The sequence below is a fragment of the Leucoraja erinacea genome, chromosome 2, assembly GCF_028641065.1.
Source record: "Leucoraja erinacea ecotype New England chromosome 2, Leri_hhj_1, whole genome shotgun sequence".
NCBI lineage: Eukaryota > Metazoa > Chordata > Chondrichthyes > Rajiformes > Rajidae > Leucoraja > Leucoraja erinaceus.
Genome location: NC_073378.1, coordinates 134,860,332 through 134,882,423, shown reverse-complemented (window position 1 = coordinate 134,882,423; position 22,092 = coordinate 134,860,332). Strand labels below are relative to the sequence as shown.

At 49.7% G+C, this 22,092-nt stretch overlaps 1 protein-coding gene across 7 annotated transcripts in view; it reads right to left on the bottom strand.

The window, feature by feature from the left end:
* The window catches only part of arhgap39 (Rho GTPase activating protein 39), a 621,406-nt gene that overhangs the window by 243,292 nt on the left and 356,022 nt on the right, over positions 1–22,092 (bottom strand). Inside the window, exon 6 of one of the 7 annotated variants that reach the window (XM_055649005.1) lies at positions 6,135–7,343. The exons of the other annotated variants lie outside the window; for them this stretch is intronic. Within the exon in view, the coding sequence (XP_055504980.1) occupies positions 7,234–7,343 (110 nt within the window). The 3' untranslated portion in view covers positions 6,135–7,233. Of the gene's footprint in view, positions 1–6,134; positions 7,344–22,092 lie in introns of those variants that run through there. 7 annotated transcript variants of the gene reach the window in all.

Below are 22,092 nucleotides of genomic sequence, written 5' to 3'. Positions count from 1 at the left end.
AATGTTTTGCAGGGATGTGGGCTAAATGGGACTGCCTCAGACGGGGCACATTGCTCGGCATGACGAGTGGGGCCGAAAGGCCTAGGTAGAGGAATGGACAGATACAGAGTGCAGAATACAGTTCTCAGCATTGTAGCGCACCAGTTCCACAGACAAAGTTCAATGTCCGCAATGGGGTCGAGGTGAATCAGACAGTAGCCTAGTTGATGGAAGGGCCGTTCAGAGGCTTGGTAACAGAGGGGAAGAAGCTGTTCCTGAGTCTGGCAGCATGTGCTTTGAAGATTCTGTACCTACTGACTGACAGGGGGGAGGAGAAGTAGGAATAACTGGTGTTGGAGAAGTCTTTGATGATGTTGGCTGCATTTCCAAGGCAGCGTGAAGTGTAGATGGAGCCATGTGGTGGGGAGTCTGGTCTGTTTAACCCTGGGGTTGCTCTAGCAAAGCAGACTTTTATTTGTCGGTGGTAAAGCAAGCAAAACCACCCGGGTTCTGTGGGCTTGAAGAATGCTGTCAGTTAGTGTGCACCCAGAGCCGTCGCATTTAATACTCAACAAACTTTGCAGAACAAAACAGATATTTTAAGTGTTGCACGCTGCTATTTCCAGAGAGCTCCACTTCTTGGAAGAGAGACAAAGAATGTGTTCCGTCAATACCGGAGGGAAAGAGAAACAGACTTGCTTTTATACGCTGCCTTTCATCGCAGCGGGATGTCTGAAAGCTGGTGCTTTTTAAAGCGGCATCACTGTTTCAGACGTAGGAAATAGAGTGGGCAAACACTGCATCCAAAAATGGCAGCAAGGCAATAGTTTAAAGAGCCATCGGGTAGGGTGGAATTTTTATGGGGGGGGCAGTGTTCTCATGGTAACGCCTCGGAACGCCGTTCAACATTCTGCATGCAAATTCCCTAAGAGGACTTGAACACATGGCCTGCCTTGGCTGGCATGGTTCAGCGCCAGCCGCTGAGCGCCAGTGGAGCCATCTTGGGTTAGAGACGGTGGCGCAGCCGTAGAGAGTGCTGCCTCACAGCGCCACACACCCGGGTTCCATCCTGACTACGGGTGCTGTCTGTACGGAGTTTGCACGTTCTCCCCGTGGGTTTTCTCCGAGATCTTCGGTTTCGTCCCACACTCCAAAGTCATGCAGGTTTGTAGGTTAATCGGCTTGGTGTAAGTGTAAAAATTGTCCCTAGCGTGTGTAGGATAGTGTTAGTGAGCGGGGATCGCTGGTCGGTGAGGACTCGGTGGGCCGAAGGGGCTGTTTCCGCCCTGTAGCTCTAAACTAGAGACACACAGAACACGATCTGAGCAGGCAATACCCCCACCCTCAGGTCTCGGAGAGAAAGATCCTTCACTTACTCATCCACCCTCTCATAAGGACGGGACCGAGAAGAGAGGAAGCCTGGTTCTATTTCTTTGTCTGAGGGCAAACGTTAAGATAATCTATCAAATTCAAAAAAATAATCTTCCATCAATCATGCTCGTTGAGTCTCGACATTTGTAAGAGTCGGCCCGCTAGTTTTACATAGCCAGACTGGGTGAGGTTAGAAATTGCAACAACATAAACACAGTCAAATTTACAGAGATAAAGAAGGCAAAATGAGTCATTTGGACATCTCATGCATCTATCATGATATCCTTTCAACAAACCAACACATATAATAATGGACTTTCAATCCGATGTTGATAGTTACAAGATTACAAGCAAACAGCTGATAGCCCAAGCAATGCTTCCTATAAACTACCAGCCCCACCGTCTCGTGAGGACACACGAGGTCAAACGCAGGTACCAGCCCGTTGCTTTACTGTGGCTAAACCATTACAGATCAGTAAGCAGCAGCAGAGACTCCATAAAATACAGCGACAGGTGCGTGGATAGGTGTGCACAAAGGCTTTGGATTTCCCACTCGCGTTACTCTTTCACGCAGATTTGTTTCCAAGATGCAGAAGTGCAGGTGAGAGCTTTGCACCGGAGTCATTCCCACTGGCTAGCAGGTTGTACTGCTCTGGGTTGGCGGCTGGGGGTGACGTCGGTGCTGGTGAACGGTTGTGGGGAACTGAATCATCCTACCAACAACTAGAGAGCAGCCCTGAACTACTATCAACCTCATTGGTGACTCTCAGACAATCCTTGATCGGATTTGTGTGCAGTTTTGGTCCCCTAATTTGAGGAAGGACATTCTTGCTATTGAGGGAGTGCAGCGTAGGTTTACAAGGTTAATTCCCTGGATGGCGGCACTGTCATATGCTGAGAGAATGGAGTAGCTGGGCTTGTGCACTCTGCAGTTTAGAAGGATGAGAAGAGATCTCATTGAAACATATAAGATTGTTAAGGGCTTGGACACGCTAGAGGCAGGAAACATGTTCCCGATGTTGGGGGAGTCCAGAACCAGGGGCCACAGTTTAAGAATAAGGAGTAAGCCATTTAGAACGGAGACAAAGAAACACTTTTTCTCACAGAGAGTGGTGAGCCTGTGGAATTCTCTGCCTCAGAGGCCGGTGGAGGCAGGTTCTCTGGATGCTTTCAAGAGAGAGCTAGATAGGGCTCTTAAAGATAGCGGAGTCAGGGGATATGGGAGAAGGCTGGAACGAGGTACTGATTGGGGATGATCAGCCATGATCACATTGAATGGCGGTGCGGGCTCGAAGGGCCGAATGGCCTCCTCCTGCACCTATTGTGTATTGTCTTTCTGCTGACTGGTTAGCGTGCAGCAATAGTTTTTCACTGTATCTCGGCGTACGTGACAACAAACTAAACTCAACATGGCTTCGAGGTGGGTGGGCAGTGGTGTGGAGCAAAGGGATGGAAAGTTATGTGCCAATGAAGTGTGCCCATTGGTAAATAATGCTGCTCACTGATCTCAGCAAAGGCAACCCCGCACTAAACCTGCACCTCACACCTCACTCAACTGGCAGCTGGAAGTTAATTAAAATAAATGGCCTTTCTGAATTTGGCAAGCTTACTAATAAGCCCTCATCCCTGTAGAAAGCCAGCCTTCCTAATTAATCCGCTTCTCCACTGTAAAATGCTGACAACGAGACCGCTTGCTATTCTTGTCCATACCTCCTTCAAGGAACGTCTCCCACTAGTCCCCACCTCACACCTAGAAATGATTCTCTACACATGGAAATATCCAGCTACACGCACGAGCTTTTGCTGGAACTGTTGTCTCGTGATTGCCAAGCAGAAAACTGACTGCCGGAAGGAGGAATTCAGCAGGTTATGGGCCTGTCCCACTGTACGTGTTCAGCCCACCCTGGACTTCCACACTCTCCACACTATCTACTTTCCAGCTTCCAACAGTCGAAGAAATAACTAAACCCATCACCAAGTCCAAGAACTCCTCCTGCTTGCTTGATCCCATCCCTACTGTCCTGGTTAAATCCTGTCTGCCCTCTATCTCACCCATCAATAATGTCCATAATTAACTCCTCCCTATCAACTGCTACTGTCCCTACATCTCTCAAAACAGCTTCTGTCACCCCGATTCTAAAAAAAACAGGTTCTGATGCAAGCAATCCAAATAACTACCACCCCATCTCCAACCTCCCATTCATCACTAAACCTCTGGAAAGGACAGTAGCGACACAACTTCAAGTCCACCTTCAAAACAATAACCTCTAGGAACCATTTCAGTCTGGTTTTCGCCACAATCACAGCACTGAAACAGCCTTGGTAAAAATTACAAATGATCTCCTTCTCGCAGCTGACACCGGCCACTTATCCATCCTGATCCTCCTCGACCTCACACCAGCCTTTGACACCATCTCCCACCCAATTCTTCTGGAACGTCTATCTGCCACCGGCATCAACAACAATGCACTACTTTGGTTCAGGTCCTATCTACACGACAGAAAACAGTTCATCCAGGGAAATAAAGTCACATCCACAACTGCCACAGTCACCCATGGTGTTCCTCAGGGATTGGTGCTGGGGCCACTGCTTTTTATCATCTATATTCAACCTCTTGGCAATATTCTCCGTCATTTTGGAATCAATTTTCACTGCTACGCCGATGATACACAACTTTACCTCTCCACAAAACCAAACACCTCCCTTCCCCCAACTGCTCCTCACCACCTGTCTTCAAGCTATCAGCAACTGAATGTCACTCAACCTTCTAAAACCTAATGGAAATCAAACAGAAATCATGCTAATTGGCTCAAAGTCCACACTCTCCAAAACCCACCCATTCACCAGTTCAGTTGATCTCACCCATACCCACCTCCTCCCATGTCAAAAGTCTCGGCGTCATTCTGGACAGTGCACTTTCCTTTGGCCCCCACATCAGCAATATATCACACGCTCTGCATACTTTCATCTCCGCAACATCTCCAGACTCCGCCCCTCCCTCTCCAAAGACAATACAAAAGTCCTCATCCACACTCTGGTCACATCCCGCATCGATTACTGCAACGCCCTCCTCACTTGCACCTCCAATAAACTTCTTCATCGCCTGCAATGCATTCAGAACTCTGCAGCCCGGATCATCACCCGCACCAGATCATCGGACCACATCACACCCATCCTCACTCAGCTCTACTGGCTCCCTGTGCACCACCAGATTAACTACAAGATTTTACTGCTGACCTTCAAAGCCCTACACCACCTTGCCCCCCAATACCTCTCTGACCTGCTGCTACCATACACTCCTTCCCGGTCACTCCGTACCTCCTCAGCTGCAATTTTAACTGTCCCCAAATTTAGACTCAGCACCACGGGTGCCAGAGCCTTCAGCTGCTCTGCCCCACGTCTCTGGAACACTCTCCCACCTCCCATCCGTCACCTGGACACTATCGATCAGTTCAAATCACAACTCAAAACACACCTGTTTAGATTAGCATACCCGACATAACTTCCACCATCTTAACCCTGATTTTAATGACTTAAAATGTTTTGTGTATTTTTTGTTTTTTTTGTTTTTTGTTTTCAATCAACTTGATTTTAATATTGAGAAATGTATTGTGATTTTATGTCCTGTAAGGTGTCCTTGGGTGTCCAGAAAGGTGCCAGCAAATAAAATGCATTATTATTATTATTTATTATTATTCCAAGAGCTCTCCCGAGTTTAAAAAAAAATCAAACTCGTGGTAAGCTTGTAGAATGAAAGTAGCGGGTATGTCGGAGCTCGGGGACATCACTTAGCGGCTCGTAACGCTAACGGCAGGTACTCGGGAAGACTCGCTAACGGCAGGTAAGCTCGGGAAGACTCGTGAAGATTTTTTAACACGTTGAAAAATGTCCAAGAGAGCCCCGAGTACCGACGAGTGGCCATTGCCGTAAATCTCCGAGTTGGAATCAGGGCAAACTCGGGAGAGCTCTTGGAATGAACTCGTACAGTGGGACAGGGGTTTTAGGCTGAATCTATAGAGGGAATTGGACAGATGTTGGCTTGGTTCGGGACGCTACTCCCGGCTGGGAGAGTCTGAAGAAGGGTCTCGACCCGAAACGTCACCCACTCCTTCTCTCCGGAGACGCTGCCTGTCCCGGTGAGTTACTCCAGCAGTTTGTCTCTCCGGACTAGATGGGAGTGGAGGGCTGAGTTAGAGTGAGAGGTGAGGGGGAAGGGGTGGGACGAGCTGGAGAGTGATAGGTGGATTCAGGTGAGGAAGGGTCGATTGCAGATGTAGCCAGGTGGGGGAGAGGAACTGAGGCTGGTGCTGGTGACTGAAGAGAACACAAGTTTGCAGATGGTGCAATCTGATCAGCATGAAAGATGGGTAGTGAAAAGTGGAACCAGAGGGATGGATGATGAGTAGAAGGGAATGGGGGAGGAGGAGGTCAAGAACAATGGGGGATGCTGAGTTGTGAGGGGTGGGGTGGTGAGTTGATGGGGGGAGGGGAAAGGAACTGCATGAAGGGGGCGGTGGGAATAGTAAAAAAGGTGTAAAGCTGGGTGGATGAGAAGGGGATGGCTTTACCCGAAATTGGAGAACTCAATGTCCATGGTAGACACAAGAAGCTGGAGTAACTCAGCGGGTCAGACAGCATCTCTGGAGAAAAGGAATAGGTGACGTCACCTATTCTGACAACATTCCGATGCTGTCTGACCCGCTGAGTTACTCCAGCATTTTGTGTCAATCTTCGATTTAAACCAGCATCTGCAGTTCCCTCCTACACATCAACATGCCCATGCTGATATGACCATTCATAACCAGAGGAGTTGAGTATAGGAGCAAAGAGGTCCTTCTGCAGTTGTACAGGGCCCTGGTGAAACCACACCTGGAGTATTGTGTGCAGTTTTGGTCCCCTAATTTGAGGAAGGACATTCTTGCTATTGTGGGAGTGCAGTGTAGGTTTACAAGGTTAATTCCCGGGATGGCGGGACTGTCATATGCTGAGAGAATGGAGCGGCTGGGCTTATATACTCTGGAGTTTAGAAGGATGAGAGGGGATCTCTTATTGAAACATATAAGATTATTAAAGGTTTGGACACGCTAGAGGCAGGAAACATGTTCCCGATGTTGGGGGAGTCCAGAACCAGGGGCCACAGTTTAAGAATAAGGAGTAAGACATTTAGAACGGAGACGAGGAAACACTTTTTCTCGCAGAGAGTGGTCAAGAACATAGTCAAGAGTCAAGTCAAGAGAAATTAATTGTCATGTGTCCCAGATAGGACAATGAAATTTGTGCTTGCTGCAGCACAACAGAGAACGGAGACGAGGAAATGCTTTTTCACCCAGAGAGTGGTGAGTCTGTGGAATTCTCTGACTCAGAAGGCGGTTCTCTGGATACTTTCAAGAGAGAGCTAGATAGGGCTCTTAAAAATATAGCGGTCAGGGGATATGGGGAGGAACGGGGTACTGATTGTGGATAATCAGCCATGATCAGATTGAATGCCGTTGCTGGCTCGAAGGGCCGAATGGCCTACACCTGCACCTATTGTCTATTGTCCCTGTAAAGCAATTAGTGACAAACTTCCATCAGGGGATATAAATCAAGATGATAGCAAAAGTATTTCCTCAAGGCAATCCATGTATAAAGTTTTCAAGATTGTTTTGAAGAAGAGATATAATCTCTCCAGCTGGCTGAGGAAATCCAAAACCTTTCAGCAAGATCTTAAATTAGCAGAGGGGCTAATTAAGGTTTGCTTCACATCCTGGCTGCGTGTCTGTGGAAGGGTTTGTCTATCTTATTGCCCTGTGAGTGCAGCGCTGCATCTTAAGATGGTGCAAAGCTGAAGGGGGAGCAGAGCGAGCACATGCAGCTGACACTAGGCCGAATCCACGTAGGCTTTCAGCCTCGAGGCCTACCATCGGCATCGGAAATACACGGCTTTGATCTCTTTCGCAACCTCACTCTCTTCTTATCTCTCCTTTCCTGGAGTTCTGTAATGTGCCGTGCCACTGGTAAAATAAATTCAAAATAAAGTTTCAACAAAACCTACGGCAACAAAAAAAAACAGAAACAGGCTCCGACATTTGAACACGGCATCACGCAATGATACACGGGAGAGCTCTTTATCTTTCACATGGCTGCCACATTCATCCATCTCTGGCAGAGCCGCTGCCTCACAGTGCCAGAGGCAATGTTTCGATGCTGACCTCGGGTGCTGTCTTGGTGGAGTTTGCACAATCCCCCCTCCGTGACTCCCACACCCCAAAGACGTGCGGGTTTGTAGGGCAATTTCAGTTTAGTTTAGAGATACAGTGCGGAAACAGGCACTTCGGACCACATCGACCAGCGATCCCCGCACGCATCTACACACACTAGGGACAATTTACATCTATACCAAGCCAATTGACCTACAAACATGTACGGCTTTGGATTGTGGGAGGAAACCGAGGATCGGGAGCAAACCCACACAAGTCATGGGGTGAACGTACAGACAAGCACCCGTAGTCAGGATCAGACCTGAGACCTGGGGCTCTGGCGCTGTAGGGTAGCAACACTACCGCTGGGCCACGGTCCTGCCTGACTGCTCTCTGAAAAATCGCCCCTAGTGTGTAGGGAATGGTGTGAATAATATAGAACTGGTGTGAGTGGGTGATCGATGGTCGGCATGGACTGGGTGGGCCGAAGGGCCTGTGTCCGTGCTGCGTCTTTCAATTCTCCTACTCTTTCCTTATAGCCCTGACCCCACAAACATTTATCTGCTTGGCTTCAATGTTGATCATTGACACTCTTGGAGAAGTGGCGAGCAGCCATCGCTATTATTGAGTGATTCAAGGGTCAGGCAGCATCCCTGGAGAAAGTGTAGGAAGGAACTGCAGATGCTGGTTTGAATCGAAGATTGACACAAAGTGCTGGAGTAACTCAGCGGGTCAGGCAGCATCTGTGGAGAGAAGGAATGGGTGGAGTTTTGGGATGACCTAAAACATCACCCATTCCTTCTCTCCACAGACGCTGCCTGTCCCGCTGAGTTACTCCAGCATTTCGCGTCAATCTTCAGTTTAAACCTGCATCTGCAGTTCCTTCCTACACTCTAATTGAGGGTTATTTGAGAGATAATCACTTACAGCCTGGAGTCACTTTAATGCCAGGCAGGGTAAGGACAACAGATTTCCTTCACTAAAGCTGTGAAATGAATGGACTTTCACAAGAGAGTGATAGCGGCTTTTAAGTTCAGAATTATTTTACAAATTAAATTCTGGGCTGACATTTCAGGTCAGGATACCTCTTGGAATTCTTTGGAATTCTTTGCCACAGAAGGGTGTGGAGGCCAAGTCAATGGATATTTTTTAAGGCAGAGATAGATAGATTCTTGATTAGTACGGTGTCAGGGGTTATGGGGAGAAGGCAGGAGAATGGGGTTAGGAGGGAGAGATACTGTAGAACATCCATGATGGAATGGCAGAGTAGACTCGATGGGCCGAATGGTCTAATTCGGCTCTTAGAACTTATGACAACATGACCCCTCCAGACCAGAGACTGAAGATGGGTCTGAAGGTTCGCTCAACTGAACGTCGCCTGTCATTTCCCTCCACAGATGCTGCCTGACCCACTGAGTTACTCCAGCACTTTGTGTTTAGCTCAAGATTCCAGCTCAAGATCGGCCTTTCCTTGTGTCACCACATTTAGGCTTTCAGTTTGTAGGGCAGGATTTAAAGCAACCTTTTTAAACAGATTCCTGATGTTGGAACTGATGTAAGCACTACATTTTAGTGGAAGGATGCGTAAATTCTTGTTTCTAGTCATTTTCCAGCACATTGTGAACTCCAGGTCATAAACACAGAGAATGTTGGAAATACTCAGCACTAGAGTTGCCAACAGTCCCGTATTAGCCGGGACATCCCATATATTGGGCTAAATTGGTTTGCCCCAGACCGCCCTTGTCCCGTATTTGACCGCTACTGCTCGGGTCGAGGGGACTGTCGATTCGGAGCGCCGCGTCCGGCCCTGCCTCACCCGTCCCGACGTAGTGCAGCCCATGGAGTGCAGCAGCAGCAGCAGCAGCAGCGCCTCGCCCGTGGCCCCGTCGGTCGGCAGCCCGGCCAGCTGTCCGACCGTCGGATCTTCGCTTACCGCCGACACCACCACCACCACCCCTCCTTCTCACGGCCGATCATCGGGTCATGAGTTGGATGGGGCGCAGGACTTTGCGTGCTTATTTTGACCTCTTGTCCCTTATTTGGGAATGGGAACGTTGGCAAACTTATCAGCAGGTCAGGCAGCTTCTGCAGAGCGAGATAACAAGAGTTCCAGGTGAATGGCCTTTCATCCGACTGGGGACTAATTGTAACTGAAACAGATGTAAGGTTGCAAAGTGGAGAGTGATAGGCAGAACAAACGGGAAGGTCCGTGGGAGGGGGACTGAGAGAGCCTGAACGAAACAAGTAGTCGGTGCTAGCACAAAGGGGATGACAATAGAGCGTGACCAGTTACGTCAGAAATACCAGAACCTGGAATATAATTAAATTAAAATTAAAGTTTAATTCAATTAAATTGAATTGACTTTCATTAAAATTAAAGTCAGAACTGTGAGATGTGAGTGTGCATCAGTCAGTGAAAGTAAGCATGCAGGTACAGCAGGCAGTGAAGATGTAAGCACTCTTGGCCTTCATAACAAGGGGAATCGAATATAGGAGCAAAGAGGACCTCCTGCAGTTGTACAGAGCCCCAGTGAGACCACACCTGGAGTATTGCATGCAGTTTTGGTCCCCTAATTTGAGGAAGGACATTCTTGCTATTGAGGGAGTGCAGTGTAGGCTTACAGGGTTAATTCCCGGGATGGCGGGACTGTCATATGCTGAGAGAATGGAGCAGCTGGGCTTGTACACTCTGGAGTTTAGAAGGATGAGAGGGTATCTTATTGAAATATATAAGATTATTAAGGGATTGGGCACGCTAGAGGCAGGAAACATGTTCCCGATGTTGGGGGAGTCCAGAACCAGGGGCCACATTTTAAGAATAAGGGGTAAGCCATTTAGAACGGAGACGAGGAAAAAGGTTTTCACCCAGAGAGTTGTGAATCTGTGGAATTTTCTGCTTCAGAGGGCGATTCTCTGGTTGCTTTCAAGAGAGAGTTAAATAGAGCTCTTAAAGATAGCCAGGGGATATGGGGAGAAGGCAGGAATGGGGTACTGATTGTGGATAATCAGCCGTGATCATAGTGAATGGCGGGGCTGGCTCGAAGGGCCGAATGGCCTACTCCTTGATGTGGGGACAGTCCAGAGGGCAGCCCAGGTAGAAGATGATGTGTTGTTCCCCAGCCTGACCTCACAGTTGAAGGGAAGTAGCAGTGATGGTGCTGTGTGACTGCTGACGTTGGGCATGCAGCGCTCTGATCCATGATGTTGGTGACACTGGCAAACTCCTGCTTGCTGGCACAAGACAACAGGAAGAAGAGTAGGGTATTTGTCCCCTCGAGCCTGCCCTGTGTTTCAGTACCATTATGGATGATCTAACCCAGGCCTCAACTCCTCCTCTAGGCCAGAAATCCACAGCCCTCAATCTCCCATTCTTTCAGGGATTTGCCTACCACCATTTTAAACCTTCTAATGATCCGCCCTCAACAATTTTCGGGAGTTGAGCATTCCAGAGATTCACCACCCTCCATAAGGAGCCATTTCTCTCAGTCCCTTAACTAGGAACCCAGTGCCCTTGTTCAACACCCACCCACTGGGTGGAAACATCTCCACATCTGCTCTGTGTACGAAGGAACTGCAGGTGCTGGTTTAAACCGAAGATAGACACAAAACGGGCAGCCTCTGGAGTAACTCTTCAGTCTGATGCAGGGTCTCGACCCGAAATGTCACCCGTTCCTTCTCTCCAGAGATGCTGCCTGTCCCGCTGAGTTACTCCAGTATTTGGTGTCTACCATCAATATCTACTCTGTTTGGTTTGAAAATACAGCGCGGAAACAGGCCCTTCATCTCACCAAGTCCGCACCGACCAGCGATCCCCGCACTATCCCACACACTAGGGACAATTTACACTTATACCAAGCCAATTAACCTACAAATTTGTATGTCTTTGGAGTGTGGGAGGAAACCGAAGATCTCGGAGAAAACCCACGCAGGTCACGGGGAAAACGTACAAACTCTGTACAGACAGCGCCCGTAGTTGGGATGGAATCCGACTGACTGGCGCTGTAAGCACTGTAATGGGCCTGTCCCACTTACGCGACATTTTCGGTGACTGCCGGCACCCGTCAAAGGTCGCTGCAGGTCACCAAAAAACGTCCACACGGCGACCAGAACAAGTTACGACTCTTTGGTCGACCACTCACGACCATACCGGGTCTGAAGAAGGGTTTCGGCCCGAAACGTCGCCTATTTTCTTCGCTCCATAGATGCTGCTGCACCCACTGAGTTTCTCCAGCAATTTTGTGTACCATACAGGCTTCACCCTGCGACATGTCGCCAGGCTGTTGCCTGTATGGTCGTGAGTTGTCTCCTCAGTCGCCCAAAGAGTCGTACCTTGTTCTGGTCGCCGCTGGATTTTGAATGTTGAAAATTTTCGGCGACCTACAACGACCTATGGCGGGTGCTGACAGTCGCCGAAAAAGTTGCGTAAGTGGGACAGGCCCGTAAGGCAGCAACTCTACCGTTGCGCAACCGTGCCGCCGTGTTTTGCCCTCACCTCCAGTCTCCTATTTGCTTCAATAACATCACCCATCAATCTTCTAAACCACGAAGAATACAGACCCAGAGCTGTTGCAACATGACCAAACGCTACGGCGTGACTGTATCACTGAGCTCGAGGAGCTGAAAGGTCGATTCCTGTCCCAGCTTCCCATGTGCGCAAGGATGGTGGCTGGAGATGGCAGTGGCGGCTGGGTGAATGGGCAGCCTCTGATGGCCCAGGGGACAGAGGATTGGACATGGCTGCTGTCATTTTCATTCAGGCATGTTGATGTTGAAAGGCAACGACAGAGACACATGCTGGAGCCATCACTTCTCATCAGTCTGCAAATGATCTTTCCGTGAATAAAGGGACTGCAGATGCTGGTTCATGCTGAAGATGGACACAAAGTGTTGGAATAACTCAGCCGCTTGGGCAGCATCTCTGCAGAGAGTGGATGGGGGATGTTTCAGGTCTGACTGCAGGAACGTCTGAAGAACGGTTCTGACCCGAAACGTCACCCATCCTTTTTTTCCCTGAGAGGCTGAATTACTCCAGCACTTTGTGCCTGCTGCCTGTCCCGCTGATAGACACAAAACGGTCTCAACCCGAAACATCGCCAATTCTTTCTCTCCATAGATGCCACCTCACCTGCGGAGTTACTCCAGCAATTTGTGTCTACCTTCGTTTTTACCAGCATCTGCAGTTCTTTCTTAAACATCTGTCCCGCTGAGTTACTTTAAAAACATAGAAACATAGAAATTAGGTGCAGGAGTAGGCCATTCGGCCCTTCGAGCCTGCACCGCCATTCAATATGATCATGGCTGATCATCCAACTCAGTAACCCGTACCTGCCTTCTCTCCATACCCTCTGATCCCCTTAGCCACAAGGGCCACATCTAACTCCCTCTTAAATATAGCCAATGAACTGGCCTCGACTACCCTCTGTGGGAGAGAGTTCCAGAGATTCACCACTCTCTGTGTGAAAAAAGTTCTTCTCATCTCGGTTTTAAAGGATTTCCCCCTTATCCTTAAGCTGTGACCCCTTGTCCTGGACTTCCCCAACATCGGGAGCAATCTTCCTGCATCTAGCCTTCCAACCCCTTAAGAATTTTGTAAGTTTCTATAAGATCCCATCTCAATCTCCTAAATTCTAGAGAGTATAAACCAAGTCTATCCAGTCTTTCTTCATAAGACAGTCCTGACATCCCAGGAATCAGTCTGGTGAACCTTCTCTGCACACCCTCTATGGCAATAATGTCCTTCCTCAGATTTGGAGACCAAATCTGTACGCAATACTCCAGGTGTGGTCTCACCAAGACCCTGTACAACTGCAGTAGAACCTCCCTGCTCCTATACCCAAATTTAGCATGTTGTGTCTATCCTCAATGTAAACCAGCATCTGCAGTTCCTTCCTACAAATCCTTCTGTGGGCTCAGTTTGTTTTCCTCCATTTTGCATAGCCTGACCCATGGATTTTCACCAGTTTTACATTCCTTTGCTTGCATCCTCACTCCCTCATTTCACAGCTTCTGTGCTGTTTCTTTCTGTTTAGCTGCCCCTGCTAACCCATCCACTGGATGGCCTCTCCAAATCATCTCTACAGCATCCTTATCAGAGATATCTCCATGGTCCTCTCCACTTCCCCCCCCCCCACCCTTAGTACTGCCCCCCCACCCCCCCCCATCCTTCCAGAGGGTTGAGTTGCTGCCTCACGGCGCCAGAGGCCCGGGTTCAATCCTCACCTCGGGTGCTGTCTGTACGGAGTTTCCACGTATCGTTAAGGGCTTGGACACGCTAGAGGCAGGAAACACACGTTCCTGATGTTGGGGGAGTCCAGAACCAGGGGCCACAGTTTAAGAATAAGGAGTAAGCAATTTAGAACGGAGACGAGGAAACACTTTTTCTCACAGAGAGTGGTGAGTCTGTGGAATTCTCTGCCTCAGAGGGCGGTGGAGGCGGGTTCTCTGGATGCTTTCAAGAGAGAGCTAGCTAGGGCTCTTAAAGATAGCGGAGTCAGGGGATATGGAGAGAAGGCAGGAACGGGGTACTGATTGTGGATGATCAGCCATGATCACATTGAATGGCGGTGCTGGCTCCGAAGGGCCGAATGGCCTACTCCTGCACCTATTGTCTATTGTCTATTGTTCTCCCCGTGACCGAGTGGGTTTCCTCCGGGTGCTCCGGTCTCCTTCAATATCCCAAAGACGTGCGGGCTGTTAGGGTTGTTGACTTCTGTAAGTGGTGTTTAGTGTGTAGTTGTGTGGGAAGAATCGGCAGAGAGATGTTGAGAATGCGGGAAGAATAGACAATGGGATTGCCGTGGGATTAGAGTCAGTGAGTGGTCAGATGGTCGGCGTAGACTCAGTGTTTCTGTGCAATACTCTCTTTCTCAGTAAGGAATGTTTATGACCTGAAACATCACCTCGCTCTCCCTCACTTCTCAGATGCTGCCTGACCTGCTGGTGTTTCCTGAGTTATCCGTTTTAATTTACTGGGCCAATCTTGCAGCGACCACAGGGGGTTAGCCGAACAGTCAAACCGATTGCACCAAGATAACCAAGGGGCAGCACGGTGGCGCAGCAGTAGAGTTGCTGCCTTACAGCGCCAGGGACCCGGGTTCAATCCTGACTCAGGGTGCCGTCTGTACGAAGTTTGTACGTTCTCCCTGTGACCATGTGTGTTTTTCTACCGGGTGCTCCAGTTTCCTTCCACCTTCCAAACACGTACAGGTTTGTAGAATGATTGGCTTAGGTAAAATTGTAAATTGTCGCTAGTGTGTAGGATGGCGCTGGTCGGAGCGGTGGGCCGAAGGGATGTTTCCTCGCAGTGTCTTTACACTAAAACTAAACTTAACCGATGGCATTTTACACCAGAAATCAGTCATTCATTCATTCAACGTTAGCGACGCAGCGGCGCTGGTTTCCGACAGGAACGGTGACGGACGCACCACACATCTCTGTCCTCCAGTTCCTGCGGACTTCCGCCGCTGGAAGTCTAGGATTTTGGTGTGTGTGTGTGTGTTTTATCATCATTCCTTACAATGCTATGTACGACAGTGATCGCAACTTCTACTGAAGTGTGGATGGCCGTTGGCTCGCTAGGAGCTCATCCGCCCTTTGACAGGTCTTGTTTTTGGTCCACAGACCCCTCCTCACCTGGCCAACCAGGTGGGGGAGACGGTTTAGTCGCCGGCTATCCGCCCATAGAGCAGGTAGCACGGGATTACATGGTACCCGTGGCAGGGGCGAGGAATACCCCTATCAAATGGACAGACAGATACTCTCAGCAACACCCAGTTTTGATGGTCAGCACATTGTTTCCTTAAGAGTCAAGGCAAAATTTAAATCTTAGGTAGACAAAAATGCTGGAGAAACTCAGCGGGTGCAGCAGCATCTATGGAGCGAAGGAAATAGGCAACGTTTCGTGCCGAAACGTTGCCTATTTCCTTCGCTCCATAGATGCTGCTGCACCCGCTGAGTTTCTCCAGCATTTTTGTCGACCTTCGATTTTCCAGCATCTGCAGTGCTTCTACGCAGCGGCGGTGGAAAGCATCTTGTCCGGGAACATTACCATCTGGTTTGGGAATTGCTCTGCCAAGGACAAGGAGGCTCTGCAGAGAGTAGTGCGTTCGGCCGAACGCACTATGGGAACTTCACTCGCCCCCCTGCAGGAACTATACAACAGGAGGTGCAACTCCAGAGCAAATAAAATCATGGGAGACCCCTTCCACACCTGCAACGGACTGTTCCAGCTGCTACGGTCAGGCAAACGCCTCCGTTGCCATGCGGTGAGAACGGAGAGGTTGAGAAGGAGTTTCTTCCCAGAGGCAATTCGGACTGTAAACGCCTATCTCACCAGGGACTAACTCTACTGAACGTTTTTTTTCCTTCCATTATTTATTGTGTAAAAGAATATGTGTGTTATGATTGTATTTAGAATTTGTTTGGTTGTTTTGGTGTTTGTCTTTTGCAAAAAAGTCGGCGAGCATTGCCACTTTAATTTCACTGCACATCTCGTATGTGTATGTGACAAATAAACTTGACTTGACTTCTTAAATAAAATTAAATCTCGGCAACTTTGAATACAGTTTGCAAACGAGAAGAATATGCTGCAGCAATAATCATGAGAAATGGACAAGGGAGTGTGATGCTGCCAAGCACAAAACACTCATTTTGAATCTGCTCACAATCCACTCTTGTTTGCACGAGAACAAAAGCGGGCTTGTGTTTTGTTGGGAAAAGTGGCGATCCCACCAAGCTATGGCGGGGGTTGGAGTGGACAGCAGATGTTGTGGAGGTGGAGAGGGTGGGATAGAGCAGGAATTCCGAGCCACTTGATGAATCTCTCCCGACAATGGAGCTTACACAGAGCGCAGGAATGTCAATCCATCGCCAGGGTTATTAAAGGCTTCTGAAACACCACCACTAATGACGGCATGGACACTTGTATTCCCCACCCGAGGAAAGCTCCTGTCTCCCGACCACAGACACATCTCAGTCCGAGCAGAACAAGTGTACTCAAGAGAGAAGGTGGACACAAAATGCTGGAGTAACTCAGCGGGACAGGCAGCATCTCTGGAGAGAAGGAATGGGCGATGTTTCCGGTCTGAAGAAGGAGTCTCGACCTGAAACGTCATACTTTCCCTCTCTACAGAGATGCTGCCTGCCCCGCTGGGTTACTCCGAACATTTTGTGTCTACCTTCGATCTAAACCAGCGTCTGCAGTTCCTTCCTACACGTATTCAAGAGAGAGTTAGATACAGCTTAGGGCTAAAGGAATCAGGGGATATGGGGAGAAGGCAGGAACGGGGTACTGATTTTGGATGATCAGCCATGATTACAGTGAATGGCAGTGCTGGCTCGAAGGGCCGACTGGCCTCCTCCTGCACCTCTTGTCTATGTTTCTAGGTGCTGCTGAATGGGTCACAATGACCCATCAAGGGGTCGGGGCAATAACCTTATACAATAGCCTCGGCTGGAAGGGTGACCTGTTGGCATCAGCTCCTCCTCTGACTTTACCTCATTGACATATAAACCTGGTTCAGTAAAGACAGCACAGTGTCACAGCTGGTAGAGAGAGCCACTGCCTCACAGCGCCAGAGACCCGGGTTCGATCCTGACCTCGGGCGCTGTCTCTGTGTGGGGTTTGCATGTTCTCCCCGTGACTGCGTGGGTTCCCTCCTGTTGCCCCGGTTTCCTCCCGGGCGGGCTGTCAGGGTAATTGCGTTTAGTGTGTAGAGAAAATGCTGGAGAAACTCAGCGGGTGAGGCAGCATATATAACCATATAACAATTACAGCACGGAAACAGGCCATCTCGACCCTTCTAGTCCGTGCTGAACACATATTCTCCCCTAGTCCCATATACCTGCGCTCACACCATAACCCTCCATTCCTTTCCCGACCATATAACTATCCAATTTATTTTTAAATGATAAAAACGAACCTGCCTCCACCACTTCCACTGGAAGCTCATTCCACACAGCCACCACTCTCTGAGTAATGAAGTTCCCTCTCATGTTACCCCTAAACTTCTGTCCCTTAATTCTCAAGTCATGTCCCCTTGTTTGAATCTTTCCTACTCTCAGTGGGAAAAGCTTATCCACGTCAACTCTGTCTATCCCTCTCATCATTTTAAAGACCTCTATCAAGTCCATCTATGGAGCGAATGGAATATGCAACGTTTCGGGCCAAAACCCTTCTTCAGACTTTAGTGTGTAGTTGTGTTGGAGAATCGGCATGGAGACGTTGAGAATGTGGGAAGAATTGACAGTGGGATTGCCGTGGGAATAGTGTCAGTGGGTGGTTGATGGTCGGTGTAGACCATCTACATCCGCCCATCCAGAGGACCAGCAGACGTGATATTGACAGCACACCAACTCCAGGAACAATGCCGGGAACAAAGGCAGCCTTTGTACATGGCCTTCATAGACCTGACAAAAGCTTTTGACTCGGTAGACCGCCAGGCTCTTTGGAGCATACTATCAAGGTACGGTTGTCACCACAAGTACATCAGAATATTGAGGCTTCTACATGATGGCATGTCGGTCACAATGCTCAGCAACCGCGGATCTGAGTCCGAGTCCTTCACTGTGGAAACGGGGAACAAACATGGATGCATCATCGCACCCATCCTGTTGTCGTCTTCATTGCTGCCATACTTCACCTCATTGGTGAAGAGCTGCCACAGGAGATCCCAATCCGCTACAGAACTGATGGGGGGGCTCTTCAACCTTACTAGGTTGAAGGCCATGAGCAAAGTCAGTAACACCGCCATCATGGAGCTTCAGTATGTGGACGAATGCGCCATTGCAGCACACGCTGCAGAAGACCTCCAGGGCATCCTGAATGCCTTTGCCAAGGCATATGGAGCCATGGGCCTAGCCTTAAATGTCAAGAAGTCCCAGGTCCAAATTCCGCATCACATCGAGCAACTGAGAGCACATTGCACTGGACAGGCGCTCCTGGAGGAAATCCGTGCAGGAAGGACCTGCGCGTCACGAAATGGAACTACGCCGTGTCACAGAGACAGCACCGTAAGGACAGAGAGAAGGGGGCTCGACAACTAGCAACCACCGCCAGTCTCCACTGCCCGCTTTGCAGTAAGGTGTGTGGATCGCGGATCGGCCTCCACAGACTTCTGCAGACCCACAAGTAGACGGCCCCATGGAGAGGAGAGGACAGTCATACTCGTTTCGAGTGACCGCTGCCGATGATGATGAGACTCAGCGTTTCTGTACTGTGCCTCGCAAGAGTGGAGTCAAAAGTGTTTTACTGTCACGTGTACCGAAAGGGAACAGCGACATTCTTATTGGCAGCAGCATAACAAGTCTGTAAACGGCAAGACTCTACATGACTCTACAACTCATTCAGAAGAGATACTTGGGAGAACAGGGGAGGAAGCTGTGTCCCACCAAGAGTTAAGACAATAGACAATAGGTGCAGGAGGAGGCCATTCAGCCCTTCGAGCCAGAACTGCCATTCAATGTGATCATGGCTGATCATCCCCAATCAGTACCCCGTTCCTGCCTTCTCCCCAAATCCCGTGACTCCGCTATTTTTAAGAGCCCTATCTAGCTCTCTCTTGAAAGCATCCAGAGAGCCTGCCTCCACCGCCCTCTGAGGCAGAGAATTCAACACTCACCACTCTCTGTGAGAAAAAGTGTTTCCTTGTCTCCGTTCTAAATGGCTTACTCCTTATTCTTAAACTGTGGCCCCTGGTTCTGGACTCCCCCAACATCGGGAACATGTTTCCTCCCTCTAGCGTGTCCAAGCCCTTAACAATCTTATATGTTTCAATGCGACACCCTCTCATCCTTCTAAACTCCAGAGTGTACAAGCCCAGCTGCTGCTCCATTCTCTCAGCATATGACAGTCACGCCATCCCGGGAATTAACCTTGTGTGTATTACTACTGTGGATCACACTTGACGTGCATTGGATGGAGTGAAAGTCATAGAGTGGTACAGCAAGGAAACAAGCCTTTCAGACCAATTTGACCAAGCTGACCTAAATGCCCCTATGCTAGTCCGTCCTGTTTGGCCCATATCCCCCTGAAATTAAATGTTGCCTTAACTACCTCCTCTGGCAACTTGTTCCATGTGCAAACATTTTGCCCCTCAGGTTCCTATCAAACCTGGAAATGTAAGTCCGCTGGTCGGCGCAGACTCGGTGGGCCGAAGGGCCTGTGTCCATGCTGTATCTCTGAACTAAAACTAAACCAGCGGTAGGCATTGGACGCACTGACACACACTCTCCTCTCTGCTGCTTGTCTGCGGAATTCAATCACCAGGAAGATCATCTCTTGCTTTGCTCGGAGGAGAAGATTTGAAGCAGTACTTTCCTCCACTCCCTGAACTCCATTAGCAACACCACCTGGGGCCTTCTCTGTGAAACAAGCTCTCTGAGGACCAGAGCAGGCCTCTTATATCTTGTGATCTGGAGAAAGAACTAAGTGTAGTTGATGGAAGATCCACTTTTGCAGTTACTATTACTGGCAAAGAGTTGTCCTGAACTCGCGTGTTAGAAAGAACAGCAGCAGCTAGTTTAAATGGAAGGTAGACACACATTGCTGGAGTAACTCAGCGGGACGGACAGCATCTCTGGAGATTAGGAATGGCCGATGTTTCGGGTTCAATTGAAAGTTCAGTCTGCAGAGGCTAGTTTAGATGTTCAGTCTGAAGTAGGGTCTAGGATCTAGGCCCTAACTCATATTTTACAATCACCCCACATTGTGCATTGTTCACTGAAACCGTGAACTATAGTGAACATTGACACACCAAAGATGTACGGGTTTGTTGGCTTATCGGCGTGGTAACATTGTAAATTGTCCCTAGTGTACGTAGGATCATGTTAATGTGCGGGGATCGCTGGTCGGCATGGACGCGGTGGGCCGAAGAGCCTGTTCCATGCTGTATCTCTGAACTAAACTAAACTCAATCTAAACACTAACCCTGACAGCATGTTCCAGGCGCTCGCTACCCTGTGTAATATATCGCTCTGCACACCTGCTTTAACTTTGCCCCTCTCATTTTTAAACCTTTGCCCTCCAGTATTTTATTTCTTTTATCCTGGGAGAAAGGTTCTGACTGTCTACCCTATCTATATATCTTGTCATTTTATAGACTTCTATCAGGGCTCCCCACGGTCTCCGGAGAAATCCAAGAGAAAACCACCACTGGTGACTGGATTCCAGAGAAAACAATGCAAGTCTGTCCGAGCGCTTCTTGTAGTTGATAGCCCTGAATCCAGACATCATTCTGTTAACCTCCTCAGCACCCTCTCCACATCCTCCGCGTAAGGGGATGGCCGGAATTGCATGCAATACTCCAAATCCCAGTTCAGTGTCCACATCCAGACACATGGCCACCAATGGGCCTGTCCCACTTGGCAAGTTTTTTAGGCAACTGCCGGCGACTGTCATAGTCGTAGCTGGTCGCCGCAAAACTGGCGGCAACCTGCGTCATCCTGGCGACAACCCAGGACAGCGCCGACGTCAGGAGAATGGCCGTCAAATCCACTGTGGCCGAAACGTTTTCAACATGCAAACCGCTCATTGAAAAGACTGGAGGCCCAGCCATCTACAGTATATGAGGGAATTCAGAGCAAACAGTGAAGGGCCGGAAGAACTCAACGGGTTAGGCAGCATCTGTGGAAGGGAAAGAGCGGAGATCAAAGTGAAACATGGGACTGGAATGGGAGATGAGTGTACAGATCAGGGGAGAGGGAGCAGGGTGACAGGCGGTGGGAGATAGTGGGTTTAGTTTAGTTTAGTTCGGAGTGGCGGCGCGACTCTGGCTGTAGCGGCTTACCGGCAGTCCCGTTTGTTTGTGTTTTTTATGTTGTTTATTTTGTTTTGGTTAGTCTAGTTTTTGGTTTTTAGTTTGTGTTTTGGGGGGGGGGGGGGGGGGGTTGAAACGGGGTTTGCAGTCTCTCCCTGCGGGGGAATGCGACCTTTTTGTCGTATTCCCCTTCTCTGCCTCCGTCTGCGCTGAGGCCTAATGGAGCTGACGACCTCGAGGCTCCGGAGGCAGAGCCCGTCAGGACTCGCCCTGAGCTCGCTCCCGTGAGGGTGGTCCGGCTCAGGGCTGGGCTGGAAGAGGTTGGGACGCTCCCGTGAGGGCGGCCAGCCCGAGGGTGGAACGAGGCTCCCGTCGGAGCGGCCGAGCTCGGGGAGGTGCGGCGCTCGCAGCCCGAGGGAGGTTCGGCGCCCAAGTCGGGGCAGCCCGGCCCGAGGGAGAAGCGACGACGCCCAAGTCGGGGCGGCCCGGTCCGGGGGAAGAAGCGACGCCCAAGTCGGGGCGGCCCGGTCCGGGGGAGGTTCGGCGCCCATGTCGGGGCGGCCCAGCCTGAGGCTGAAGACGGTGCGGTACTCACGTGACGGTGGCTGGGACGGTGTTCTGGCAGTGGTGGCCTGAGTCCGAGGTTCGGCCACGGGCCAGCGGCTGCGTCTGCAGGACTGGTGGGCGGCAGCTTCAACCACCCTGGGCCGCGGTGTTTGAGCCGCGGGACTGTTTTTAACATCGCCCGGTGGGGTATCGCCTCAGCGCAGAGGGAGAAGAGGAGGGAAGAGACTGCAGACCTAAGACTT